The following is a 27,960-nucleotide window of genomic DNA, read 5'->3' on the forward strand; positions in this document are numbered from 1 at the left end:
AGTGGAAAAAAAATAAATATATATCCTCTTTTGTTTTGTTTCCCTTTGGACAATATTGTTTCGTTTCCAGCTCCGGCGGCTCTCTGTGCACTTGTCCTAATGAGTCAGAGGATGAAGAAAAAAAAAACAGAAGATAAGATTCAGCTGCTGGTCAAACATAGTTCAGGAGGCGATGGAGGTCAAAGGGAGGGAGAGAATGAAGGGGAGAGGTAGACCTTAGCAATACTTTCCACATCTTTTGTCTTTGGTTAAGTTCTGAAGACAAAACTCCCATAATGCTCTATTGTTGAGCCCCGAACGTCTCGTCTTTCTAGGCTTTATTTCTGCTCCATTTGTTCCTCATTAATAAATCGTGCAAATATGCGCGGCACTGTCTCTTACATGTGTTATCCTGGCACAGACATCCCCATCCGCCGCTTGTCCGTCTCCTCCTTGTTTCTCAAGTTTTTTTTTTCTCCACTTCATTACAGACTTCTCCTGCTGCCAGCTCTTTTTCTGTTCTCATATCCATCCTCCACTTCCCTCACTACAACACCACCGAGGAATTTATTTCCTGCATCAAACAAGCTGAACGAGTAGTTTTTTTTCCTCCTGAATCCAGTCTTTCAACTTTACTCCATCTCTCGTTCCCCTCCCTCCGCGCCCCCCCCTTTTTTTTTTTTGACCTCAGATGACCTGTGATTTCTCTTTTCCAGAGCACACAGCTAGGCACTGTGGGAAAAAACAAAAAAACAGGGGGTTAATGGTGGGACCATGCAAGGAATGGATAGAAATGCAGGGAAACAGGGGAAGGGGGCGCTTTGAGAAAACACTCTTTTTGCTATTTTCCCAAAGCCCACCATTTTCCCCGGAGGATGAGAGAACAGAAGGGGGGGAAGGAGAGAGCTTGTCGGTGGGAGAGGAAGCGGCACGACCCGTGTCACCCTCCTGATCCGAGAGCTGCGATGAGATTATGTTTTACAGATCCGTTCTGTTAACGCACAAGTCCAGAAAAAAACCCAAACAAAATGAATGAACTGTGACGGGGTGTGGCTACACATGACGAGTATTGTTGTGTACTTGTTCCACTTTTTACAAGATAAGGTCACTGAAGGACTTCTGATTCCCTCGGCACGTTCATTGCATAACATCTGTCTGCGCCCCTAAAGTGACGCCAGAGTTAAAGGGATATTCCGGTGTAAGTTTAATCCACGGTCTAACACACCATGAAACTGTGTTAGACTCCCTCTCGAGAGATCAAGTTAGCAGACCGCTAATTTACGGAGTTTTATCAACCTCAGAAACGACCGCACGACAACAATACACTGCAGTAAATGGATCCAAATATAAACCGCCACCAAAAAGCCACAAATAATGCTCAGAACACCACCAAACTTCAGCAACAGTACAAATAGGGTCTCAGCACATAGTCCGGGGCATCTAACCTCCGCTATCTTAGCTGGATTTCTACTGAAAAGCTGACTAAATTTACCACTCTTCTGCAGCAGCTTCCTGTTGACGGGAAGTCCCGACGAGTCGATTACCGAGTGCAGTAGAGTTCCGCGGCTCATGGATGAAAATGTATGATTATGACTCCATGGAAAAGCAATCAAAGTTCATATGTGTCTTACCTGCCAGTTTATAACAGTTATTATCGAGAGCAGACAGGGAAAAGAACGGAATTGAGCATTTCTAACCGCACTCGGTAATCGTCGCGTCGGGACTTCCCCGACCCAGAAGCTGATGGAGGAGAGTTGAAATCTGTTTTTAGCTTCACAATAGAAATCCAGCTAAGCTAGCGGAGGTTAGATGCCCCGGACTATGTGCTGAGACCCTATTTGTACTGTTGCTGAAGTTTGGTGCTGTTCTGAGCATTATTTGTGGCTTTTTGGTGGCGGTTTATATTTGGATCCATTTACTGCAGTGTATTGTTGTCGTGCGGTCGTTTCTGAGGTTGTTAAAACTCCGTAAATTAGCGATCTGCTAACTTGATCTCTCGAGAGGGAGTCTAACACAGTTTCATAGTGATTTGGACCATGGATTAAATTTACACTGGAATATCCCTTTAATCAAGAGTTACTGGACACCCAAAACTCACTGTCCTGATGGAAAGTGACTCATGGAGACGTGGCACAGTACACACACGCATGTGTCACATTTAATCCTGTGTAGTATCGCCAAAAGAAATGCAACGGCAAGCGTTAAAGGACAGCAGTCTGCTCTGACATGAAAACTGAAGCAGCATGGACGTCCTGAAGGGCCGACGTTTTTAATGACACTACAGTTTGTGCTCCGGGTGATCTGGAAAACATGTTTCCTGTGTAGTGACGAGTTTGTTTTCATTTATGGAGAACAGACTCCAGATCCCAGGCTTATGAGTCAATTTTTGGCTTAAGGATGACCCTTTTCCATCCACATGTTGACCCACGCTGAGACTGAGCAGACTGAGAGGACGAGATGAAGCACACGAAGAAGAGAAACAGCGGAACGGCCCGGCCTCTAAACAATGTTCGAGGACTTCCAAGCATGGTTATCTGACACTGTTTCTTCAATGGCAGTGCGGGAACAGGAAGTGAAACAGTAGTCTGCCATGGATGCAGATGTTAACCTTTACTGCTGTGAACTAATTGTGGCTCTGAAAGTGTTTGTTTTCCTTCGCCAAGCCTGGGCTGCTTTCACGAGGCATATTTGTGTAGTTTCTGCCTTTCATGAAACGGCATCTCGTTGTCCTTTTGAAACCTTCCCAAATTTAGCAAACTGGGAGTTTATACAAGTGCAACAGTTTCTTTCTCCCCTCGTCAAACAATTAACTTCTCTGTTCTCTTGAACTCATAGCGCCATGACACACAAAAAAAGAGAGATTACCACGGAGAGGGCAGCGAGGGAGCAGAAAACTTGGAAAGAGGGAGATGGAATCATGTTGGATGGAAGACAGGGGAGGAGGGGGAGGAGAAAGGCAGAAAGGGGAGGAAAGGGTGGGTAGCAAAGAGGCTGAGAACGAGGCAGAGAGAGAGAGACCAACCGATGACGGATCATAGGTGGAGACGAACTGCTGGAACGAACTTTACTTCGAGGTTGTTTTTGTTGCCGCTGGCAGGCAGCGCAGGGACCGCATGTGGAAACAATCAGCCGCCAAATGCTTCCTGATAACATCATCCATATAGGCTGGGCCATGTTTCCCAAACTCACACTGACTTATGCGTATGTGTGTGTGTGTGTGTGTGTGTGTGTGTGTGTGTGTGTCCAGCTAGTTTGTGTGAATTTGTAAGCCTGCAGAGTGAGAGAGAGCGAGCGAGCAGCAAAGACAAAGAGAGCCTTAAATCTAATGGCAACAAAGGAGAAAAAAAAAGCACCGTCGTCTCCTCGTGAAAAAGTTCTTGTGTTTCATTGCCAATCAGCGCATCAATCACACACACACACACACACACACACACATTCCTTACACTATTTCTAGCATGTTATTCAGCTAGGTTTTCACTCCACTGGGTATTTCTGCTGCCAGCGAGCTTTTTTTTCACTCATTGCTCCAGAGAGCCAGAAAATAAAATGGCAGTCGAGGCAGAAATAGGGATGGACAGAAGAGGAAGACATGACGGAGGGACACATGGGCCTCAACGTGTCCTCAGCACCGGCTTCTGAACTCTGCTAATCACCGCTGTCTGTGGTGCCCTCAGCTAGCCTTTTTTTTGGCCTAATGAAGCTGAATTCTCCACATTCTCTGACATCTTCTCTCTCCAGCTGTTGTAGATATCCACACCCTCGAGGCTGCAGGCTGTCAAAACAACACACGCCTGGCTAACCCCCGGCCCACTGGCCTCTGGCCACCGGGCCCACAGTCTCACCACTGCCGACTCCTCATTCATACCCCAAATCTTTGACACGCACGCTGCCACACCCTGAGCTACATTCTTAGTAAAAACTCTACAAATGATGAATCCATGTGAGTGTGAGAGAAGTGAAATGCCTTTAAGTTCAGGGTTTTTTTTTGTGTGTGTTTCAGTACCAGAGAACCCACCTGTTAACGTGACGGCGGTGCTGAACGGGACGGAGGTGCTGATGATGTGGGAGGTGCCTCCAGGAAAGCTGAATGGGGAACTGCAGGGCTTCGTGGTGGAGTACAGCACACCTGCTGCACAGCAGGTCGGTCTGAGACACACAACACGACACACACAGGTGAAAAGAAAATCCTCAGTCTGCTTCATATTGACTGTTTACTTCTTTACTTTATGACAGTTTGTTGTGGATACCGGATTGGACACCGAGCTGTCGATCAATCTGTCCGTCCCGCTGTCCAACGTGTCCTACCGAGTGTGTGCCTACACCGGGGCCGGACAAGGACCCTGGACCCCGACACAGACTCTGACCCTCATCGCTCCAGGTGAGTGAAATCACACCCTGTATCCACACTGACACATGAAGGATCACAACAATACGTCATTTAGGATTCCTTATTTGGAGCGTTTGATTTAAAGATTAGATCAGATAAGATTTTATTGATCCTGCCCTGCGGATATTCAGGTATTTCAGCAGCTCAAGAGTCAGAAGCAGAGGACAAAACATGACTGACTACATTTCATCTACATGACTTTCAAGGAACACCTTCCTACACACCAAACAATGTCATCTTTCTATTAACTACATCTGAACAAATTATCAAAATGATCACACAGATTTGTGTTTTATGACTGATGTTGATAGCTGGTTGAAAAGAGGTACAAAAGACGTGTTAGAAGTCCGGACTGAATAAAACCCCGGGGTACATTTATACATAAAGATAATGTAAATGTATTAAGGATATACGATATATTAGGATATGTATAAAGACTGATATATCAACTGGTTTATATAATATGTAATAATGTAAAACATTGTCTCATTACCTCAGTAACATTTCATAATAATCATCAGGAGTCAGAAGCTGTAAATCCTGCATGGATACACAAAACAAAATATGTTGTTTTTCTCCCCAAAATACAGAGTATTGACAAGAATCTGTGTTTTTTTTTTTGTTTCCACAGAGATGGAGGAGTTTAGAGGTGAGTAATGACCGTCTTTTCACAACCAAACCCACAAAACACGCACTTGTGTGACCTCTCAGCGTGGCACGTAATAACACAGGGGACACTGGAAGTGAGCTCATGGTGTTATTTGCGCCACAAGACTTCTCTTTTCTTACTCTGTGTCACCGGGTTTCCTTCCTGTGTATCTCAGAGAGAAAAAAGAAAAAAATGAAGGAACAGAAAAAAGAGAAGAGAGGATCTCAGAGAGACGGGAAAGGGGAAGAGGGGTGTGTGGGGTGAATGGAGGGGGGAGACGCGTCATAAATATTTATAACAGGCCGGAACAGTGGAGCATCTCTGTTTGCTTAGTCTAATAGAGCCAGACAGACAATTCAAACAACAAGAATGGCAGATAAAAAGAAAAAAAACTAAAGTGGCAGGGAAAGCTGGGGGAGGTTTCGAGCGCTAACGGGAGAAAACGTAGACAACAGTGGGTGGAGGCAGTAACTTGAGGGTGTAGTTGTGTGAGATGGGACAACACAAGAGAAACAGAGAAAGTAAATGTTTTGAGAATTCAGATTTAGCTCCACAAATATGGAGGTTAGGACTGAGGTCACTTTGTCTATTTGACCAGTTAAGAGATATTTTTTTCTCACAATAACACTGGAGATGTTGTAAGAGGTAAACATTGTTTTCTCACGACGGTATAATCACAGTTTTAAGCAACGCGCTCTTTACAAACTGCCTGTGAAGGTAAAATGAGGAGATTTTGTCAAGCGTTTGTGAGGTGATAACGACAGAGCTGCAGGGAAAATTCATCACAAACTATTTTGGTTATCGATTAATAATTTCAGTCATTTTTAGGGGCAAAAATGTCAAATTTTTGCTTGTTTCAGCTTCTTAAATGTAAGAAATGCTGCTTGTTTGTCAGTTATTATGATAAAGATACTGGTCGGTCTGAAGACGTCACTTTAGGCTCCTGGAAAACATTTTTTTTTACATTTTTACACTCAGCTATTAAGCGAATAATTGCTTATTGGTTCCCCATGAAGCATTAAAAGGCCATGTGACGAGCATAACTACACACAGCTTTACATTTTCTTCCCTTTGCCTTTATTTGATCAAATAAATCAATCCTGTATTGCCCATGATCCTGAATTCTCGCTTCACCTTCATGGACCCGCGGGACTAAACTCTCATCTGTCTTTCCCCTCAGGTCCGATTTCGCCCCCGGCCTTTTCCTGGCACTGGTGGTATGTGGTGATGGCCATTGCCGGCGCCGTGTCCATAGCTGTGCTCATGGCTGTTTACGTGGCCAAGCTGCGGCGCAAGGAGACGCGCTTTGGGTGCGTAGGCTGCTGGCGCTCCTCGTGGGTAGAAAGGGAGGGACTCTGAAAGCCGTGCCAAACCAAAAAGGCCTCAGTGTTTTTCACTTCCTTGACCTAGTTGCTTTTACTTCTGCGTGCATTCTGCAGCATTTGGATTATCAGCAGACATCTGTTTTGAAACTCCTTCTTAAGCATTATGGAGCCGTGCCATGTGTTCAGCTGTGTTTAGACATCTGCTGGAGTGACCTCTCATTGTGATGCGGTGCTGTCTTTTGTGCGATGCATTTTACAGAGAGGCGTTTGAGCCCATGATGGAGAGCGGAGAGCTGGTGGTCAGGTATCGTGCCCGCCGTACCTACAGCCGCAGGACTACAGAGGCAACACGTGAGTTCCCCTCTCTGCTCCTGCATGTTACTCAGAAAGACGACACTTTGGATGCCTCCGACTGTCCCTACAGCAGTAAGAGACACTACGTCTCTCAGCATGCCCGAACCTGTCTCTGCCCCGAGGAAAGACAGCGTTACAAAGCGTCTCCTCTCGTTCCCCCGGGGGCCTGGATCCAATAGCACCCTGCAAGGAAATGTTCGACTGCACGCAATGGCAGAGCTATTCTCCACATTCCCAGTTAGGAATGGTTGACTTGGTAGATTAAAGGCAGGAACACGGACAGTTAAGGGTTAATTCATTTCCCCACAGCTGTAAAAACAGTCCCAGAGCGTTCAGTCAGCTGACACAGTGTGCCCCTTATTCTGTGTCACGTTTTATCTTCGGTTAGACGTGTAGTTAATCCATTGATGAAGTCATGCCCTGTGCAATCAGGCGAGAACGACCGTATTAAACTTGACTTGACGACATTTCAGCAGAAGAAGGCGGTACGACCGGGAAGGTGAAATCAAGACAACAGCACGTTTGAGAGGTTGAAGACGTGACTCAAACTATTCCTCAGATTTCAAACTCAAGTAGCTTCACGCCTCTGACTGGTGTGAAGAAGTCATTCCACCTTTTGGGGAGTAAAGCGGGAGTTTAAAGTCTCATCCGGGTGAAGCATCGACCTACAAAAGTGGAACATAAAGCAGTGGTTTGTGTGCTATCACCAGTCAGCAGCTCCTGTGAGGTCGACATGATTACAGACAAAGATACGTACCTGTAAACACAGCGTTCATGCTCAAATTTCACACAGCTGGGTCACATTCAAGCCCTGACATTGTCCCTGGTGCACGCGCAATATTTGTGTAGACCTCGTACACAAGTCTCAGCTTGCCACAGCCACAAAGAGGCCAGGGGAGAGGCAAAACTGCAGGGGAAAAAGCAAAAACAAAACATATTCATTGAGTAAAATGAGACCAGCCAGGAGAAAGAGATGCGGCGATAGCGTGCACTGTGTATGAAAGGAGGAAAGAGTGCTGGGAATAAAGGAAGAGGTCAGATTGGAGGGATTTCATCGGGATTTATCCAGCTAATGTTGACCAGTAATTTTGGCCACTTCTCAGGGTAACGTCGTACCCTTGGGCTCCGGTTATTGCACGTACTGGCTAATAGTTGGTCACGCCAGCATGTGTCGGGACATGCCTGTGGACTGAGCACATCGTGGTCCCGACGCATGGCAGATTGATAGTGTGGAAGCAGCTGGAGCGGGATCTCTGAGCATGTCGTTGCCTTGTCATATCCTGGCCCAGATGTGAAAACAGAGTCGACGTCTGTAGCGCAGCGTCTGCTCACATTCATGCAGCCAAATGACAGCCAGCTGGCTGATGGAAGTCAGGAAATCAGCTTAAATCTCCTCTGAGCTCAGCAGGATCATGTGTGGTCATGTGTCCCACACCTGAACGACGGGAGGCTCCGTGTCAGACACTTTCTGCACATTAGTGTCGTCGTGAATTTTTTTTAAATTAGGCTTCACTTTTGTAGTGTTTGTTACTACTTGTTCAGCAAGACTGGAGTTCAAATGTTGTAGTTTTTGTGTTACTGATCAATTATTAGTATTACTGAAACAGAACATACAGATGCTTGATAAGTTATACAATAATTACTGGGGGTGGGCAAAAGTATCGATACGGCAATATATCGCGATACTTTGCCGCCCAATACAATATCGATTTTTCAACTCCAAATATCGATATATCTGTGCGGCGGGTGTATTTCTGTAGTAGAGAGAGTGGCTGAGGTCTTTGCAAAACGGATGGCAAGTTAACAACGCCTCCGCAATTTAAAGTTGACGTTTGGAAGCACTTTGGCTTCAAAGTTAAGAGAGATAGCAAGAACAACGAGCTGGACAAAGAGAATATTACTGCCCGGAAATTTCATGGTAATTAATTAAATGGAGAGGCTGTTTTGAATGAAATAGTTTTGACTCAATTTGTCCTCTTATCAATATCATCTGATGTACATATACAGGTACTTATGTTTTCATCTTTATTTAAATCGCAATATAGTGATATCGTGATACGTATCGTATCGTGACCAAAGTATCGTGATACGTATCGTATCGTGAGGTTCTTGCCAATACCCACCCCTAATAATTACTCATTCCAATAATGTAATGTCAGGCCTGTTATTTCATTTTTGCATAAACAAAAACAGGAGAACTAAGAAGATTTAATGAACATTTTATTTTAGGGAGTTTTACAAGTTCAGTTCTGCTCGTGTTTTCATTGTTATTCAAGCTGGCAGGGTTTATTAACACTTTGTTTTTGGCTTTGTGTTGTTGCATTGTGGTTTTACAATCTGTGGCTGTTTTTCTCCCTGTTCTTTGTTGTTCATTAAACTGCTTCAGGCCCCATTAAAATTCCTTATTTTTTCCTCCTCAGTGAACAGCCTGGGCATCAGCGATGAGCTGAAGCAGAAACTCCAAGACGTGATGGTGGATCGGCATAAACTGACCCTGGGAAAGACTCTGGGAGAAGGTACCGCTTTGTTTTCTGAATATATGCCAGCGTCCTTTTCACGGATAGCCTGGAGTTAAAGGTCGCGTTTTTAGAAAGTGAGATTTCAGTGTCTTATATTAAAAAAGAAGATTCGTTTTTTTTTTTTATGAAAGCAGGAAAATGTTCAACCCACGAAGAAATGCACAAAGCCTGTATTCAGGAACTGTGCCTTAAAAAAAAAAAAAGCCATCAGGACGTCTGTAAGGATGTGATGTCACAAACATACAGTCATCGCTGTCAGTGCAAAAACACACACAGCTGATGTGGAAGTAGAGATTCTGCAGCATGAGAAGGACAATGTGTTTCTTTGAACATTAAAGCCTTTAAACATCTTCTATTAGACACCCAAAACAAGAATATAATCCTGAAAATGAGCGTTATATGTGACGTTAAGTGTTTACAGAGCGGCTCGTCGGGAAGCGCTGTGACAATATAAGCCAAGCACTTCCTGAGAGACATTCACATCATGTCAGCGAAATAAAATAAAGAAAAAAGTCCCGAAAGGCATCTCAGAAGAAACAGAAAGGGGAAGTTTTGGGCTCCGGCTGCGAAAAGAGACAACAGATGGGGGAACTGAGAAACCAAGTAGTGGAACCGCCTGACCAGCCTGAGATATTCTGGGATTTAAGGGACGAAACGTAAATGAAGGATGACTCTCAGATAAAGCCAGAGGAGCTGGTCCTTCAGGCCTTTCAACGTCAGTCTGTCACCAAACTAAAGTATCAGAACAGTGAGTGCCGGAGAGCGTAACACTTTTATATCAAGGTTGGTACATAGTACATAGTCAGGGCTTATCTGCGGGCGCCAAGGGTTGCTTTCCACTTATCTCAAGTAATTGCCGTCTGACAGGAATATGTTTTGACCCTGGGTACATTGTAACAGTTCGCGATGCTACAACATCGCAATCCTGTGCTCTGCAAAGTCAGGGGACGTTTAACGCTGTCGCATGGAAACTGGAGTGTTTGATTGTGTTTTCGTTTCTTTCTCCAGGAGAGTTTGGCTCTGTGATGGAAGGACTGCTGACTCAGGAGGAGTCGGTTCTCAAAGTCGCTGTCAAGACTATGAAGAGTGAGTAGACAGCAGAAGTACTCAGCAGTCTCCACAATGAGTCCCTTCGTCTTTTGGGGAACACAGGCCTTTTTGATAGGCTGCCCTCTGGCAACGAAATCAAGCGGGGTCAGGGGGGGGGGATTTGAGTTTTTGATCAGAAAACAGACGAAACGATTCAGCTCGTTGAAATCACTGGCAGGAGAAGTCGACCCCAAATAAACCGTCGCGCCAAAATAAAGACAATTGCATAACATCTCCATATTTGAGAGGGAAAAAATGAATCTTTATGGATTAAGAACAAGTGTCTGTCTGTGTTTTAATTCATTGCCTGACAAATTCAGGAGCCTCTGAAATAAAAGTGTGTTTCTTACCCTGGCAACGTCTATACGAGCTGTATAAAACCACGCTGTCTCACCGCTGCGCTCTCCTCTCTCTAGTTGCCATCTGCACTCGCTCAGAGATGGAAGATTTTCTTCGCGAAGCCGCCTGCATGAAGGAGTTTGACCACGCCAACGTCATGCGGCTTCTAGGTGAGTCACGCTTCTCTTACTTGTCCCAGATTGTTGGGTTTCTTTTCCCAGGTGTTGAGATCGAAAGATGAAAGTAAAAGTTCATCCAGAAATGATAATTGCCCGTGGAAAGTCAGTCTACAAAACATTTCTTGAGCTTCACAGCAAAACAGCGTTTCTCCTACAACAACTGAAGTAGATGAGGACTTAATTAAAGTCTCCGGCAGCCCTGAGATGCCAAATTGATTTCAAAAGAGGGTATTTGCACCTTTTTTTTAAGATGAAATCTTCACTGCAGCTGCTAAGAAAGAAGCGTCAGGAGAAATTAGGTCCTTCAGCTACTTCAGATGTTAAGGAAAATGCTGAATTCTCGTTGTTTCGACTTCTCCTGTAAAAAAATGACATTCAAAACATTAAACCGCGACATAAACATGTGAGAAAATATCTAAATTCTTTTGTGATTTGAGTCATCTGAACCTTATCTTAGCTCATTCGCAAATTCAAGACTGAGCTGCTTTAAGTTTAAGAGTAGAACCGTCTACATGTTTTATATTTCTGCAGTCTGTGTCTGATACTGAGCTGTGGTGTTTTTGCAGGTGTGTGTCTGCAGACTGTGGAGAGTGAAGGTTACCCCTCCCCTGTTGTCATTCTACCCTACATGAAACACGGAGACCTGCACAGTTATCTGCTCTACTCGAGGCTGGGCGACTGTCCTGTGGTACGTCGGATTGCAGCAAACAGTAGATGTACAGAGTCAGCAACACGGTCGGGCATGCACACATTAATGTGCAAACGGTCCCACAACATTTAACGGCTTAATGGGTTCAGGGTGTAGAAGTTCACATGAGTGTCTGTCAGCAAAATGATATCCAAAGGTCAACAAAGACGTAGCGTATGTGTTACAGTCCCCATCCACGCCTCTTTGGCAGCACTCACACTCTGAGATCATCTTCTGCTGTATGCAGTTTTACTCGAGAATGGATGAGATGATTTCTTTGGAAATACGCAGTCCCTGTTAAGAAACACAACGCCTAATCAAAACAAGATTTCTGCAGAATGTTGAAACTTCCACGAGTTGGGCAAACGTTCACACACACAGCGGTGCTGAGCTCCGTTCGTCCCACAGGAGGAGGCCGTTAGTATCTGGAGCAGGGAGCACTCAGTTCAGGCCGAAGAGATGAGCTGTAGTGCCCTCTGCTGTGCAGAAAGTAAACGACAGCTCGGGTTGGATGTGTGACTGAAATCTCTTTTTTTGTCCTGCAGTACCTCCCGTCACAAATGCTGGTGAAGTTCATGACCGACATTGCCCGAGGGATGGAGTACCTCAGCAGCAAGAACTTCATCCACAGAGACCTCGCTGCTCGCAACTGCATGTGAGCACAATCTCCGCTTCCACTTTTTTTACTCTCTCGGTTCCTAAGATTTACTTCTGACGTGTCGAAGCAGAAGTATAAAGTATCAAAATAAATATTGAAGCACAATTTTTCACTTCCAACCTCTGCCTGGTATGCCGACTTCCTGAAACGATGGTGCTGTAACACTTTGGTTTCTCTCCCTCAGGCTGAATGAGAACATGAACGTGTGCGTGGCCGACTTCGGCCTCTCCAAGAAGATCTACAACGGAGACTACTACCGGCAGGGGCGGATCTCAAAGATGCCGGTCAAATGGATCGCCATCGAAAGCTTGGCTGATCGAGTCTACACCACCAAGAGTGACGTGGTTAGTTCAGCTACTGTGTTGTTAGTCCAGAGTTTGGGGGGAAGCTTCCAGGTGGTCCAGGAATATTTACTCTCAAAACCTGAGGAATGTTTTGATAACCTCATGAAGACAGAGTTTTTGATGGATTGAAGTAAATAGACTGTGCTGCAGCGCAACATCTGTGACAGATGTTAGTCAGTAACAGCTGGAAATATCACCGTGGTTTGCATGTCCATGTGAAAGTGTTCCTGCAGCGCAAGCTTTAAAACCATGTTCTGTACATTCATTTCTAAGCTGTGACAAACATGGCCGTGTTATTTCCTCAGCTGATGTTTGACCAGTGCAGATTCATGTTTGTGGCAAAGTGTGTAAAACCTGAAGGAATTCAAACTCTTCCCCCCTTTTCTCTCCCTCTTCCCCACTCCTTTCTGTCCGTCTCTGTCAGTGGTCGTTTGGCGTCACCATGTGGGAGATCGCAACGCGGGGTCAGACTCCGTACCCCGGGGTGGAAAACAGTGAGATTTATGATTACTTGAGACAAGGAAACCGTCTCAAACAGCCTCCAGACTGTCTGGACTGCATGTGAGTGTCCACATTCCTCACAAAATACACAGAGTTTAGTCCTTCACTTCATGAAGTACCTTTTTTCTATAAAGCAATCAAATAAAGCAATCAAGTGTAGAAGCTACAAACTGCTTTACAAGGCGCTCAGATTATGTTTAAATGTTTGAAATACTGCGTCTGATTCATGCAGCTTTCCTGTTACTGTACTTTAACGGTTCCTTTACAATTTTTTAATAATTTCCTAGCCAAGGAAAATCCAGAGAATAAATGATCTGGTATTAATAATACCGTTTATAATAAGGGTACAAATCATAATGTAATAAACTAAATCATGAGTCCAAGTGATTTAATGCATGAATGAATGCTTTAGTTCACACTTAATAGGTCATAAGTTAAGGAACCTTAACTCTAAGTTACTTATACATTAACTGACACGCGACCAAATCAGCTGGATTCTAATTTTAGAGAATTTTATTTCAAACCTGTGAATTCGATCAGCTGCTCTGAAAGCAGAACGGACAGACGTTCACGTGAGCTTAAAACCTCTTAATGCCATTAAGCGTTTCAATTTTGTGGGAAAGTATATGCGATTAGGTGCAAACATATCAAATATAAACATGTACATAAATAAACTTTATGATGCACATCAATTCATGTATGAAGCACAACTGAATTAACATTCCTTAACGGATGATATAGAAAGTGTGGCTGCAGGAATTCACAACACATTCCTGCATTCATTCATGCAAAGTCATGCATTAGTTAAGTTTTAATTGGTGTTACCTACTTGGTGAGTTCCTAGAAAATGTGAAGTTTGCAAGAACCGTAACATGAAAAGTAACAACACAGGCAAAGATAAAATTTTGAGGAATTTTAAATAGAAGAAAAAATAGCTGCCTAAACTCTCTGTGGATCTATTTAATAGCTGATTATCATTAGAAAAAATTGTGAAAGAATATTATAATTACTCACAATAAACAAAACCTTTTCAAAAGTAAAGAATAAGGAATATAAGATAACAATAAACGTTTGTTCCTCCTCTGCAGCTACGCCCTGATGTTCTCCTGCTGGCTACTGAGCCCAAAGGATCGCCCGTCCTTTGAGTCCCTGCGCTGCGAGCTGGAAAAGGCCCTTGAGGATCTGCCGGACCCTCAGGACCCAGATGAGATCCTGTACGTCAACATGGACGAGTCCTCCATGGAGCTGGGGGCCGTCGGAGGCCGCGACCCCATCGGAGGGCCGTCCCCTCTCTGCCTGAAGGGCCTGGACTCTGTGACCACGGTGGAGGTCCACCAGCCGAACCGCTACGTCCTCTGTCCCCAACACGAGACCAACCGAGCCCTCTCCGACTCCCTGGAGAGCCTGGACATGCCGGTGTCGTCCTCCACAGCCACGCTGCCTCTACAGCCGTCCTGCCGCTCCAGTCCTAACCCCACCCCGGCTCCCACCCCGACTGTCGAGCTGCTGGAGGACAGGGAAGGGTCCAGAAAAATGCCCTGGCAGTGATAAAAAGAAAGTTCGCTCTTAAAAATGACAAGACTGGTCGCTGCCGACGTGTGCCGCCTCTCACCCCAGTCCAAGAACGAGATCCAGCCTCGTGCTGCTGACTGTAAGACAACCTGACGTGCCCCATGTTCGTATTTTGCACAATTACACTCACACACACACACGCAGCCGAAGGCATTCCAAGGAAGTGAAGGATTATTTCCTCCATCGACCGCCTCTCTTCTAGAATGAGCACATTTCCAGCCGAGAGTGAAAGTTAATGTGCCGTTTGTGGAGGAACACAAATGCAGACAACAGTGAGGTGAACGAGTTAAGAGCACAACGTTGTCGCCGACACACACACACACACACACACACACACACACTGCAGCACAATCACAGAAATAGTACCCAGTCGCTTTAGCAATAAAATACCAACCTACCTAAACACAGCAGAGTGATGAAGCTAAAACAAAAATAATCAAATGTCTCTGTGAACCAGCTCAGACACTGCCAGACTGAATCTACAACCAAACACACTCAGGAGCTCGAACTTTACAGTGAGCAAGCGCTGACATGGAGGAACCTCACCCACCTGAATCCACCTGAATCCACCTGAATCCACCTGAATCCACCTGAATCCTGCTGCTTTGTAACGCAGAGCAAAAGCAGCTCGAGGATTTGGGGACGGTTATATCGATGGAGGACCACGAACTACTTTTCAGGCCAAAATCTCCAACGACGTGGTTGTTTTTTCTTCCTTCCAGTTGGTTTTTGACAGAATTTCACTGAAAAATCATGTGATCGTTCAACAGGTTCACCACAGCAACAACAACTGATCAATTAAAGAGGTAACCAAAACTCCAACGCCGGCTTTAGAGACTTTCACGCGAAGCTGTTTTTGAACGAGAGCCTCCATCACGGCTCGTTCCATACCAACACACCTGCGACCTCCCGATTCATGTCATTGATTTCTAATAAGCTGTAATCCAGATACTTTTCAAGTTATGAATTTTCAATATTTGGCCCTCCGAGCTAAATTTAATTACATTTATGTTTATTTGTGTGTGCTTTAAGCCTCAGCCGTCGTTTATTTCTCATTGAATTCGTCCTGAACACCAATGAAACATAAAAACATTTTGACTTTGTGTGGAGGTGTTAATATTCATTGCATATATATATTTAAAAAAGAAGAAAAAATATTACTCCTTCATCATTTAAACATTTTTTAAAGTAGCAGATTCTTTTACTTTTCACCGGCTGTAATATTTCATGTGTGGTTTTATTTCTGTGTCGACCTCAAGGTTTTCTTTCTTGATACCTATCGAGTCTGTTTTTAATCGGGTTCAGGAGATTTCGCACGTGACTGTTCGGGACGTCTTTGATGAGTCGGTATGGAACGACCCTGATTTTAATCAAAGCCTGCAGTAGTTTATGTAGCGCTCCAACAACTCCTGCGTCTTCTCCAGGAGTTCCACTGAAGCACCGCGAGACGTTTACAGCTCACTCAAGGAATCGCTTTTCTTACCGAGTCCTGATTCAACTATCCTACAGATCTTTGTCGTAACTCAGGAAGCTGAGACTTTGCTCGACATGGACGGAGGTACTGGTCGAATGAAGAGGGTACAAATAATCAGAGGCAGGTGGACGGACTGACGGCAGGTACGGACATGATGGAGTTACCTGAGGCAAACGGCGGGATAAGCTCCTTGCCTTTGCTTTTGGCTCAAGCACAGTGTTATTACACATTTTGTAATTTTTTTTTCCATGCTGATTTTTGTATTCCTACAACTTTGCACTAATGTTTTTTTTTTTATATCGATGTATGTTTGTTTATAATTTGTATATCTTTTTTACACTTTCCCGCAGACGTCTCTCATGAAATCACTCCACATGTAACAGAGAGAAAAAGCCTGTGAATGCATCCAAGGGCGTTGAATTTGTTAATTTTTTTTCCGTAAATGAGCAAAGTAAAGACTGGGAAACATGACTAACCTCGTCATCTGACATCATCCTGCCCGCTCTCCTATTCTGGGATATTTGTGTTTCTCGAGGTTTAGCGCTGTAAATAGAAAGTCTGTTTCCAGCCGAGTGGAGGAACAGCAAGTGTGATCGTCCAAACCTCAGCGTCAGCTGCAACTTTGCATCATGCATGCACTTATTTTTATACATATACTGTACATATATATATATATATATATAATTGCTTTAGTTAATAATTCTGTCATTGGAGTGGGCCAATTTCAAACACACATTCTGGGGGAGTATTTGTTTAAATGAGGCGTTGTGTTTCTCAGTTGTATTCATCAGAGGTACGACTACATGACACAGTACACCGTTTATACTTGTAGCATCACTGAGAGTGTTTGTTAAGATAAAGTGTGCATTTCTTACAAAACCTTTGGTACTGTACACCCAGCGGTAGTCTCACAGTGTAGCCAGAGCTGTCGATTAATCGATTTGCCGATTAGTTGCCAGCTATTTTGAAATTTGATTCGTCTTTTCAGTCGTTTTCCGAACAAAAAAGTCAAACATTTGCTGCTTCCAGCGTCTGAAACGTCAGGATTTGTTGCTTTTCTGTGTTATTTATGACAGGAAGTGAAGAGTCTTTGGTTTTTGGACTGTTGGTTGGACAAAAGAAGCATTTGGAAGACGTCACTTTGGGCTCTGGGAAACTGTGATGTGCATTTTTCAAAAAAAAGTCTGGCATTTTGTAGACTAATTGATTAACTTTTAATGAAAATAAGTTAGTTGCAGCCCTAGGTGAGACTGAAGCACTGGTCCAGTTTGGTCTGCACACGTATTTCACCAGTTTGAATGCAGACACACCGACTTTGGTCTTTGGTCTTTAAAAGTGTCTTTGAACAGCAAGAAAAACTGATCTTCCAAGCAGATTCCAGCACGTGACGACAGTCAATTCAGCCTTAAATCTTAGACAGTTTAACCCTCAGTGCCTTCGGAGAGCCAGTATTTGTGAGTCGATCTACATACAGTAGACGTGTGTGTGGATTGTGATTCTCTTGTTGTGTTGAATTGGGAGAAGACTGTACCATAATTGCCTTTATATTGTCACGGTCATGTTTTGTAAACAACTTTTTATACAGTACCTGCAGTATTTTGTATAAGAAATAAACGTGTTCATCATGATTGAGCTCCGACGTCGTCAGTATCAATCTCATACATGTTGTACGTGTTATTGTTATTGTTTATGTATGAATTCAGTTAACCAACAATACAGACACAGTGAGATGAACAACACGGCGGCTGACACGTCATCTGAAACAACGTGAAAAAGATGAATAATGTACAGAATGTATAGTTTGGACGTTTGCGGTCTCAGAAGTGGATGTAGGAGATCTGCACGTCGCCTTCTATCTCCAGCACGTCGATCTCGTTGAAGGACTGCAAACGGTGGAAGAAGTCGAACAGGTGCTGCCCGTTAACGAACACTTTAAATCTCTGGTTTCCGCAGCGGATTGACATCTGAGGAGCAGAGACAGAAAGATCGAGACACAGCGAGTCAAGGTAGTGTAAAACAAGGCAAAATCACACAGGAATTACCTGTTTTTTTTTTTTTATTATAAGGACTTACATCAAAGTACTGTCCCTCCATGAATGGGTTAAGGCTGAGCTCTCTCTCCTCCTGACCCCAGTTACCGCCGATCATGCTGTTTCTCACCACCATGCCCTCCCTCACCCTGGGATTCATGTGGAAGGCGATGTCCCGAGACCTGCTCACCATGAAGTTGATGCTCATTCTGCCGAGACAATTTGAGATGCATCTGTTTGCACTCACGTACTGCATGCGATATGTTTTAAGCGTGGACGTTTTGCTCTAACACACACCTGTCTGCTCCGTAGGGCACCATGCCTCTGATGATGATGGTTCTCTTGGGAAACATTCCTCCTGGGATCATGTTGGAGTACGGCACCGGCTGAAAACACACAGCGGAACAAAAAGCGTTAATCGTACAAGAAAACTGAAACTTTATAGCAGCACTGCTCCCCACGGCAAACAATTGGTTACACGGTATATAACTCTTTATTTTAAAAGTGTGATCCTGTTTACACTCGTCGTTACGCCCAAAACAACACGAGGCCTCGCTGAGACTTTTAACACAGGAAGTGCAACTGCAAAATAAATCTGCAACACATTTTACTCACAGGGTTGTAGACCGGCTGTCCACCCATTCCCTGTGAGGAGAAACACAATTTAAATCAGATTACCACAAGTAAGAAAACACCACGTATGCACGGAGCGTGCAAACTTTATTGGTTTTCTCACCGGCAGGTTCGATCCCGGGAATCCTCCCTGACAAACACATCGTACAAATCATCAATGCCACAGTCCTCTTTATAAACGTTTACTGAGAAACAGTCACACTTGTTTATAAAACCTACACATGCCTCATATAAAGTGCACACAGATGATCAAATCTGGAATTATGAAATGATTTCATACCCCCATCCCTCCTCCCATGCCTCCTGGATATCCACCCTGTGAACAAGAACACAATTTAACACAATTTAATATGATTTATAATCTTTATATATAGAATATTAACTATATGTGAACCTAAATTTGAACACTGGTGAAGAGCAGAAAACAATTATTCACCCCCATATCACCTCCTGGATATCCACCCTGTTGGAAAGTAGTGAACACAATTAAAAGTGATTAATTACGTTTTTAATTCAGTTTTAATATCTGAAAGAATGACTGCTGTCAGGCCTCATGAGTAGACTTACACCCATGCCTCCCCCCATGCCTCCTCCCATTCCTCCTCCCATTCCTCCTCCCATTCCTCCTCCCATGCCTCCTGGGTATCCTCCCTGGAAGAAGAAGCCAATATATTCACTCTGTTTCCAAAATATATTCAGGAATATTTAAAGAACGATTCAGTAACAGACAGTTGAAAGTAACATACCCCCATGCCACCTCCTGGATATCCTCCCTGTCAAAAAGTAGTGAACATGTTAAATCCTGCACGCTGCTTTGTTGAATTGAATTGTTACACACACAGTAAATTATGTTTACTTACTCCCATTCCTCCTCCCATTCCTCCTCCCATTCCTCCTCCCATTCCTCCTCCCATTCCTCCTCCCTGAAAAGACGACACGACAGTCTCAAACTGAACATGGTAATAACAGAGTATTTCTTGACAATACTACACATAAAACCACACAGGAAAAGAAACACAGGTACTGCAGCTGTGAGTCTCACCCCGATGACGTTAATCGTCTGGATGGAAACGTCTCCTGCGATCTGCATCGCACGAACTCTCTCCACGGGCATTCGGTGCTCGAAGGTGTGGAAGTCGTTCCCGTTGACTCTGATCTGCAACGAGACATTTTCCAGTGTCAGGCAGAGTGAAATACAGCCGGGGAGGGAATGTATGTCCCAATGTAAGGACGACTCTAATGTGCAATAATTAAAGACAAAGAATGTGCACAACCCATATTGCAACTGTAGCATTGTTTATTACATTGTATATATGGAAATATTCTAGTAGAATGAAAGTTTATTGTATTTTTGTTCTGTTTTTGTTGTTTTTGCTGATATATATTTTTCATTTCTCTGCATATTTCTGGGACGTTGAATGGGAGCAGCTGTAACACAAGCAATTTCCCCTCGAGGATCAATAACGTATTTCTGATTCTGATTCTTATTAACAAAGTAACTCTACTCAAGTGGTATAATCAAATATAATCTGGAGGTATTTGTACTTTACTTGAGTGTTTCCATTTTACTTTCTACATCCACTCTACTACATTTTTACAAGAATGACTTTTGGAACTGACCTGCACAATATAAACCAGTATTAAATGGTTTACACCACACTATAATGTAGATGTAATCTGATATAATTATTTATTAATGTATTTGATAACAACTACAACTCCTCCTGTGGGCAGGTGGAGGTGACAGCTGGTGTGCAAACAGATAATGAATGACAATATAGTAAAACACATTTGTAATAAACACTAATACAGTAATAAACAAACTACAGCTGCATTGCTGCGTGTTATAAACCATTTTAATGTTTAAAAGTGCTTGTGAGTTGGCAGGTATTTGTGGACTTGTGGTTGTGCTGACCTGGTAGCCCTGTGACGTGACCACGATGACCATCTCGAAGGCCTCGCCTTTGCTGAACGGCATGCTGCGAATCTTCTCCTCCGACTCCCAGGATCCATTCTGACAGGAGTTAAAGACCACCTTGTCCCAGCCGTCGAACCGAGGGTTGAAGTGGAGGGCGATGTCGCTGGACTCGGCCTCTCCGCAGAGCAGGTTGACAAAGAACCTGCGGACAAACCAGAGACGTTACGTCATCGCGTCCTGCGGTGACTGATGAGGTGGTTGAATGTCAGAATACAAACAGTAAAGGCGAGGCCAGATGTGAAAACCTGAGGATTGTGTAAGAAATATTTTTTTCAACAAAGGAGCCAAAGATAAGGAAGCGTATGCGGAGTGTTGACTCTGTCTGCTAATGGCCTGTAAATTTACCTTTGGCAACGCGGATACGACTATTTTGAAAAGAGGAAGAACAAACGACAAAAGTGGAGCTTTCATATGCAACGATGCAAAGAAACCTGCTCCACCCAGAGAAAGATTACACAAGGTGTTCCCTCGGTTTGCTCGCAAGATTAAAAAATGTCCCAGTGAATAAAACTCATAACACAGTTACCTACTTCTTATATAATATGGCTTGAACACACACACACACACACACACACACACACACACACACACACACCAGCGTTTAACCAGTTGGTGGAAGCTGTTGTTTCAAAGATGAAGTGTTATTTTACACCCAAACAAGTGTATGTTTCTCACACTGACCTGGTGATGTCCTCGGGGACGGACCCCTGGATGTAGATGGACACTCCCTCCCTCAGACCTCCATAAATGGGCCCCAGATAAGGAATTGTCTGTTTAGGCGACACAAAAATACTCAACCACACCAACAGCAAAGAACGACTCCAACATGAGTAAAAGTCCTGTGAAATACAGATAGAGTAACATTTCTCAGCACTGTTGCTTCGATGATTAGATCTTCATCCCTGTCCATACTTACAGGGCCGTAGATTGGCTGATAACCAGGAGGAGCGACGAACGACATGGCGGCAGTCAGTGAGGCGGCCCGGCGGACAGAATCTGGAGCGCTGTGTCAGGAGCTGATCTCTGCCGGAGGCCTCGTTTTATACCAAAGATGAGGGAGGGGCGGCGCTGGGTACCGAACCCAGGCCTGCAACACCATGTTTGCTTTAGAGGCACGAGATGCAAATTCACCTTTGACCCAGCAGAGGAGTGGCACATTGCAACAAAAGACAGAGTGTGTACTATGTGTGTGTGTGTGTGTGTGTGTGTGTGTGTGTGTGTGTGTGTGCAGCATGTGGAACGGAAAATGAACATGATGGAAAACTGCAGCTGCTACTGAAGCACCAAAATGTATAATTTTACTCTTTTCTCTAAACTTTTTCCTCCTCTTACATGCACCAAACCCTCCAGTTTTATCAATATTCTACTTTGATTTATGTTTAGGGGTTTTCTTGTATCATCCATAACCTCATTTATTCCCCAAAACATGGAGAATTTCATTTATTTTTTCACCCCCTGACAAGATTTGTGCGAGGGCGTAGATGTATGATTCATAAAATACCAAACTGAGCCCGTCTACCTAAGGCAAACACAAGTAATCCTTATCTATAACCCAGATAAGCGTGTATTAAGTAATTTTATATGTACTCCAAGGAGACAGAATGTGATTCCAACAAATTCTTCACAAAGGAAACAATCAAGGTGAGTGTGTTCACACACAGACACGCACACAGACATCCAGGCAACAAAGACTGAGGCAGTTGTACATGGGTGGTTCCCGAAAGGTTTAAAGCAAAGCGTTGCACTGTTGATGTTTGATTAAGATAAAGTTCTGCCAAAGTCTTCCAGAAACTGCAACACAGACGCTGGAGAGGGGGAATGTTTAATTCAATAAACTATAAAGTCTGTTTCTTTTTTAAATCTTATCTTAAAGTGTATTTATTTTATTATGTCCGTCAGAACAGGAAAGAAAACAAATTTCACACTAAGAGGATTTTATGACGAGTTAAATGATGCAATGTACTCTATTTTAATTCAAACTATTTCTTAAGGTATCGGCATTGTACATTTTAATGTTTTACTGTAAATGTTCAGCATGTTTGTGGAGATAATGACGAAAAGATCCTGAACATTGTTGGAGACTCACAAAGCATGAAGCTGATGTCTTAAAGTCTTACTTGAGTAAAAGTAATATCATGTTAAAATATTACTTTGGCAACAGTGAAATTCACCGATATGAATAATAGTCGTGTAAAAGTCTTAAAGTATCTGATATTAAATGGATCAAAAGTCCAAGTGAAAATAAATTATACACATATTTACATTAACGTACATAATAAAGTCTGATTTTTTGGTCCTGTACTCAGCATTGTTCTGATTACTTGAATCAGTGTTTTTTCTTTTTATTTAAATCTGATTGCTTCTAAAATTAACTGATTTAAATGTGCTGCTTTGGTAATCTGCAAAGTAACTAGTTACCAAAGTTATATACATGTAGTGAGGTTAAAGTATTTGTATTTGCCTCTAAAATATGATGAAGATACCAGAAGTACCAGAATACACAGCTGACTGAAGCATAAACCAAATTCTTACACTTTGAAGGATGTTCGTCTTCACACTTGTTTGTCTAAAACTCGTCCTCACAAAGCGGGAACAACAACATCAAACACACAAACGTGCACACAGTAAGACACATGTTCCAGTTCTCCTTAAAATAATCTGTTTATTCTGTATTGAAACACAGGGTTCAGTCAGAGGACACTCAGTCAGGTGCAAAGTAGTGATCTCCATTCAGCTCCATACCGCCCGCTGCCTCCGCGTGGACCGCGGCAGCAAAGACGCACTTTCAGAGTCGTCAGCACACAAAATACTGCCTCTGTCGGAGTCATTACGATAAATTACAAGATGGAGAGTTGGTGAGTTTGTAACGTGATCTGTACGAGGCGTAAGTGAGACAGAACTGTCTGAGATCAACGCATCACACGTGACTTTTCTGGGTTGAGAAAAAAAAATTAACTGAAAATGCTGGATTCCTAAAAATATCTATCATAAAAACCTAACTAGCGGAGGGAAAAAAAAAAAAAAAAAAAGCTAATTTGATCTTCTGACTGCAAACTGGGCGTTTAACTTCAGTGTGAGACGGATTCTCTTCACCGCTCACAAACAGGACGCGTGACTCGTTCGTGTCCGACGAGAGTAGCATGATCGTTTATATTCTTCAAAGCCCTAAAGAAAAATAAATATATGTATCTATGATTTATGTAAAATATGTCTTTTCATCAAAAGGCCTGTAAGCAGCCTAAATATGACTCAGTTATACAGATGACACTTTGGCCAAAATGTATACATTAAATACATTCATTACTTATTTTAATGCACTGACAAAAACTTATTTGTGCATAAAGTGTTGTAAAACAGACTGCTGGCCAGAAATACAGACGGGCTAAAACGGTCGTCTTCTGAAGAGTTGATCTGCATATAAACAATAAATAAATAAACCTTGGCATCCTCCTATACTGTATGTGTGTAAATCATCACTATCTTATATGGCACAGAGACACCAGTGGAGACCACATACATCCAGGGACGCTTTGTAAGACTTCAGAGTGCAAACTGGGTCTGTCTATACAGCTGTTTCACACTGGCGTATGTCACAATACGCAGAGGATACTCCGCTAATTATCTTGGCAAGTCAGTCCAACAAGAGTTTACAATCGTCATAGCTTGTTTGAAATTTCTACGTCTTGAGAGAGGAAAAAAAAGGAGTGAGAGGCGGCCTAAATTGTTCACAGCTCCATTAAGGATCTCAGGATACGACTGCTCTCTCACCGAAAACACCAGAAACCAGAAATGAAACAAACAAATGGCAGAAGCCACATACAAAAAAAAAACAACCCCGACCTTACCCACAATCAAAATAATCTGAAATTAAAGTGTTAAAGCTAAAAATCTGAACCATCTGATAGCTAAAGCAGTGACATTGCTATAGGCACTATGACGTTTACAGCAGTAGCGACTGAAAGAGCCCGTTGTGTGGAAACACATCGGTATGCAAGGCAATCTACGTTTATATCTTACACAAAAAAGGCCATGTAGTGAATTCATAGTGGAATAAAAAAGGCCCCTGGCTTCTTTTTATGCCTCTCTGATATTATTTGTCTGCTTTTCTCAAATCTATTCCATCGCCGGTCTGCTTCAGGTTGTACAAAGGTGCAGTCAAAGTGTGCATAGCTTCAACAGAAGAGAGAAATGTGCAGACAAAATGACGAAACTAAGACATAGACGTGTTCAATCTCTAAATTTCTAATCCTCCCCTCCCTTCTCCTCTCATCTCCTCTCATCTCCTCTCCTCCTCCTTCAAATGCATATTAACGATGTCGGACATTATCCGAGCTGATCCTCATATTGCTTCCTGAAGCAGTCGCCGGCAGGGAAGAAGTCCCAGCATCGCTCCGAGTACATCTTCCACACGTATGACTCCTGAAACGGAGACACAAACAAGTTACAGCAGAGGCAGAATTGTAAGAAGAAGAAAAAAGGATTTTAGGTATTTATGAAGACAAAAAGGATCGCTGCACCAAAATTGTATGTATTTTACTTAAACATCTGAAGGGAAACTGTGCTGATGTTCACCACAGACCTTTTTATCTGCTTTCTCTGGACATGTAGCAATTAAAAAAAACGTGTGTCATGTTTTCATTTATATGTTTACTGACCTGTCCTGTGTGTTCTGTTTCATCTTTGTTTATGAGATACATCAGGAAGAACCTGAAAGACAGAAGGGAAACATGGGATAAGAAAATACATTATTCACAGTTAGTTAGTTGTCATGAGGACAAGAGGGGTCAAATAATCTATTTAAGCCCAAATATGAGACACGTTTAATGCTATGATTTGATCGTAAAATTAAAGAAGGTTACTCACCTGTTCAACACATAAGCATAACATTTAAAAGACTGCACTCACATGTAGTTGGCTAAGTTGTGTTCTTCTAACGTGTGCGTCTCGAAGCCATGCGGTGTCGTGTCAAAGTAGTCGCTTCCTATTCCACAGATGAAGCACTTTGTCTGGAGGGAGAGCGGACAGGTGAGATTAAACGCATTCCTGCCGTGTAACTGAAGGAGAACTGAAGGTGGATTAAGGAAGGTGACCAGTTAAATCCCACTGAAACTCATTATCTTACCTCCATGTCCTCTCTGACCTGCTCCTGCTGGTCTCTCAGCTCTCCAAAGGCATCAATGATCAAACCTGACAGACAGCGAGACAAACAGAATATCTTACGAGTCTGAAGATTTGAGTTCTTCTCAACAGAGTTAAAGTTCGTTCAGGGAGCTGAGAGTGTTTGCTTTTGGACAGATTCTTTCCCTGTCAGGTTTCAAGTTCAAGACTGCAAACCTATTGTCACAAAACTTATTTTGTGACCTCAAAAACACACCCTATTTCCTTTTTCCCTGTTTTTTCTCCAAGTTTCTGACTTCTCATGAGGCCTCTCTGGCTTTACATCAATAGAAACAGGAAAATTAGGTAACAAAGCAACAAAAAAAGTTTATTTTTTAGCCATAAAACAAAAACAGTGAGCTTAAAGATGCTGTAAAGCTCTGAAGAGCTGAAGAGAACTGCAGAATGAGGGGATACTTCTCATTTGGGTCCTTCACTACAATTAAGGTTAACACTTTCTGCTTAAACTTGTAATTATGAAGTAAATATTACCTGCATAGTACAATGGCTATAGAAAAATGACAATGACATCTGTGACAAAGTCTGTTCACCCATCGCGATGTGTTTCACCTCACTAGCGGGATTTGAGGAGCTTCATAACCAGCATTCTTTCTTCTAGATCAGTACGTAATGAAACCTGCTCACTTGTAGCACTTCTGTTTAAGAAAATAACCCACGACATAATAAACCATACCCTGGATGATAGCCAGCAGGATGACGATGACGAAGAAGAAGAAGGTGATGTCAAACACAACTCGGTAGAGCTCGTATTCATCACCGGCCGGGTCTTCAATTTCATCTCCTATGCCACCACCGGCACGTACGCCGACGTACATGTGGAACAGGTAACACTGCAGGAAGGAGACAGCAAAATGACGTTTAACACAAATCAGCCTCTCCTGAATCGTGCTCCGTCTCTGCCGTCCACTTACAGTCATCATGTCGTCACACTTCATGTCCGGTTCGTCCTCATCCTCACTCATGTTGTAGAACTTGCGGAAGAAATTGAAGGCCACAACGGTGTACAGGTACACCACTACAGCGAGCAGACCCACCGTCATCATCAGCTGTGAGGAACAGACGGATGTGACATTAGTACAAGGTTCTCCCGTCTCTCTGATGGGAGAACAGGCGTGCAGAAAGCCTCGTGATGCGTCATTATGGTGGAAGTGTGCAGACCTGCTTGCCGTTGTGGGTGACAGAGGACAGGATGGTGCGCAGGGTTTTGACACCCATGGCGATGTCCAGAAGATGACAGGCAAAGAAGAAGTTGTTGTAGTGTCCAAGCAGAGACATTAACATGTACCAAACCAGGTAGAGGAAGGTCTAAAATAATAAAACAGAGGCTGTCAGTAACACTATAATCAAAACAGGCTGTCTAAATTATACCATGAACTATTGCGTTGTCTCACATTGTCAGTGAAAACAACACCGTTCTTCCAGATCTGGTACTTGATGTCAATAGATGTGATCCTGCAAGAGAGAAAGACCAGTTTGTTCTGTGATATCATGTGCTATAAATTTGAATTGTTTATGCAAAGTGTGTGTAGCACAGTACATACCAGCTGAACATTGAGGTGTCTGGTTCAGGTTTCTTTTCGTGCGTCATGGCGCTGACGTCTAGAGAAGCCAAGTCCATACCGAGCAGCTCTGCGATCCTCTCTCTGCCATAGATGTCACCGTATTTATCCAGCACCTGGAAATCACGTGCAGATGTCACGACACTGTAAGAACACTGACATGTGCTGACATTTTGAAGAAAAAAAAAAACAACAACAACTCACCTTTCTTTTGACAAACTTGTCCCAGTAGTTGTTTGGGAAAGTTCTGCATTAAAAGAGAAACAAACATTTGCATCCTGATCAGAGCATGACAACAACATTCAGCCGGATTCATTCACATTTTAGCAGATTTATTGATAATGAAGAGGTCTGGTGTGTTATAATGCATCCATCAGTCTATCTTACGGAGTGTTGAGCACCAGTCTGTCCCACTGGCCCTTGATGTCGTCGTCCTCAGGCTGCTCAGTGACATAGAGACCATCAAACTCCAGTTTTCTGGCCAGTTCCTTCTCTCTCTTGAAGATAACCAGAGGGACCTGAACG

The 27,960-nt window shown here is 43.2% G+C and overlaps 3 protein-coding genes across 16 annotated transcripts in view; 1 reads left to right on the plus strand and 2 right to left on the minus strand.

Moving 5' to 3' along the window:
- The window catches only part of axl (AXL receptor tyrosine kinase), a 30,016-nt gene extending 12,331 nt beyond the window's left edge, over positions 1–17,685 (plus strand). The window contains exons 8-20 of the mRNA XM_030399076.1: positions 3,980–4,119; positions 4,213–4,357; positions 4,998–5,015; positions 6,196–6,325; positions 6,600–6,691; positions 9,115–9,210; positions 10,222–10,299; positions 10,719–10,811; positions 11,387–11,508; positions 12,054–12,163; positions 12,351–12,510; positions 12,935–13,071; positions 14,100–17,685. Of these exons, the coding sequence (XP_030254936.1) occupies positions 3,980–4,119; positions 4,213–4,357; positions 4,998–5,015; positions 6,196–6,325; positions 6,600–6,691; positions 9,115–9,210; positions 10,222–10,299; positions 10,719–10,811; positions 11,387–11,508; positions 12,054–12,163; positions 12,351–12,510; positions 12,935–13,071; positions 14,100–14,559 (1,781 nt within the window). The 3' untranslated portion in view covers positions 14,560–17,685. The remainder of the gene's footprint in view (positions 1–3,979; positions 4,120–4,212; positions 4,358–4,997; positions 5,016–6,195; positions 6,326–6,599; positions 6,692–9,114; positions 9,211–10,221; positions 10,300–10,718; positions 10,812–11,386; positions 11,509–12,053; positions 12,164–12,350; positions 12,511–12,934; positions 13,072–14,099) is intronic.
- Positions 17,686–17,725: 40 nt separating this feature from the next.
- On the minus strand, positions 17,726–21,715 carry LOC115570474 (galectin-4-like). Its single transcript, XM_030399083.1, has 14 exons — positions 21,615–21,715; positions 21,380–21,468; positions 20,636–20,840; positions 19,763–19,876; positions 19,581–19,643; positions 19,467–19,493; positions 19,288–19,398; positions 19,157–19,183; positions 19,001–19,036; positions 18,824–18,850; positions 18,703–18,732; positions 18,385–18,473; positions 18,131–18,296; positions 17,726–18,021 (listed from the first exon to the last, which is right to left on the minus strand). Exons 1-14 carry the CDS (start codon positions 21,657–21,659, stop codon positions 17,875–17,877), a joined length of 1,176 nt encoding a protein of 391 aa, XP_030254943.1. The 5' UTR covers positions 21,660–21,715; the 3' UTR covers positions 17,726–17,874.
- Positions 21,716–23,340: 1,625 nt separating this feature from the next.
- The window catches only part of ryr1b (ryanodine receptor 1b (skeletal)), a 70,549-nt gene continuing 65,929 nt past the window's right edge, over positions 23,341–27,960 (minus strand). For 11 of the 14 annotated variants that reach the window (XM_030439550.1, XM_030439499.1, XM_030439585.1 and 8 more), the window contains 11 exons: positions 27,823–27,953; positions 27,640–27,682; positions 27,418–27,551; positions 27,268–27,328; positions 27,035–27,181; positions 26,788–26,922; positions 26,550–26,706; positions 25,821–25,885; positions 25,604–25,704; positions 25,354–25,405; positions 25,022–25,117 (listed from right to left, as the gene is read on the minus strand). In XM_030439550.1, coding sequence (XP_030295410.1) covers positions 25,022–25,117; positions 25,354–25,405; positions 25,604–25,704; positions 25,821–25,885; positions 26,550–26,706; positions 26,788–26,922; positions 27,035–27,181; positions 27,268–27,328; positions 27,418–27,551; positions 27,640–27,682; positions 27,823–27,953 — 1,122 coding nt within the window. Of the gene's footprint in view, positions 25,118–25,353; positions 25,406–25,603; positions 25,705–25,820; positions 25,886–26,549; positions 26,707–26,787; positions 26,923–27,034; positions 27,182–27,267; positions 27,329–27,417; positions 27,552–27,639; positions 27,683–27,822; positions 27,954–27,960 lie in introns of all 14 variants that reach the window. The other 3 variants (XM_030439469.1, XM_030439576.1, XM_030439570.1) reach the window with 1 other exon arrangement.

Source organism: Sparus aurata, chromosome 2 (assembly GCF_900880675.1).
Source record: "Sparus aurata chromosome 2, fSpaAur1.1, whole genome shotgun sequence".
NCBI lineage: Eukaryota > Metazoa > Chordata > Actinopteri > Spariformes > Sparidae > Sparus > Sparus aurata.

What these genes read in the sequence shown, in the direction of transcription:
- LOC115570474 (XM_030399083.1), bottom strand. Translation starts at nt 21,659, where the DNA reads ATGTCGTTCGTCGCTCCTCCTGGTTATCAGCCAATCTACGGCCCT. An exon ending in ATCAGCCAATCTACGGCCCT is followed by an intron (nt 21,469 to 21,614) that starts GTAAGTATGGAC and finishes TCGCCTAAACAG; the next exon opens with ACAATTCCTTATCTGGGGCC. An exon ending in TCACGTCACAGGGCTACCAG is followed by an intron (nt 19,877 to 20,635) that starts GTCAGCACAACC and finishes GTCTCGTTGCAG; the next exon opens with ATCAGAGTCAACGGGAACGA.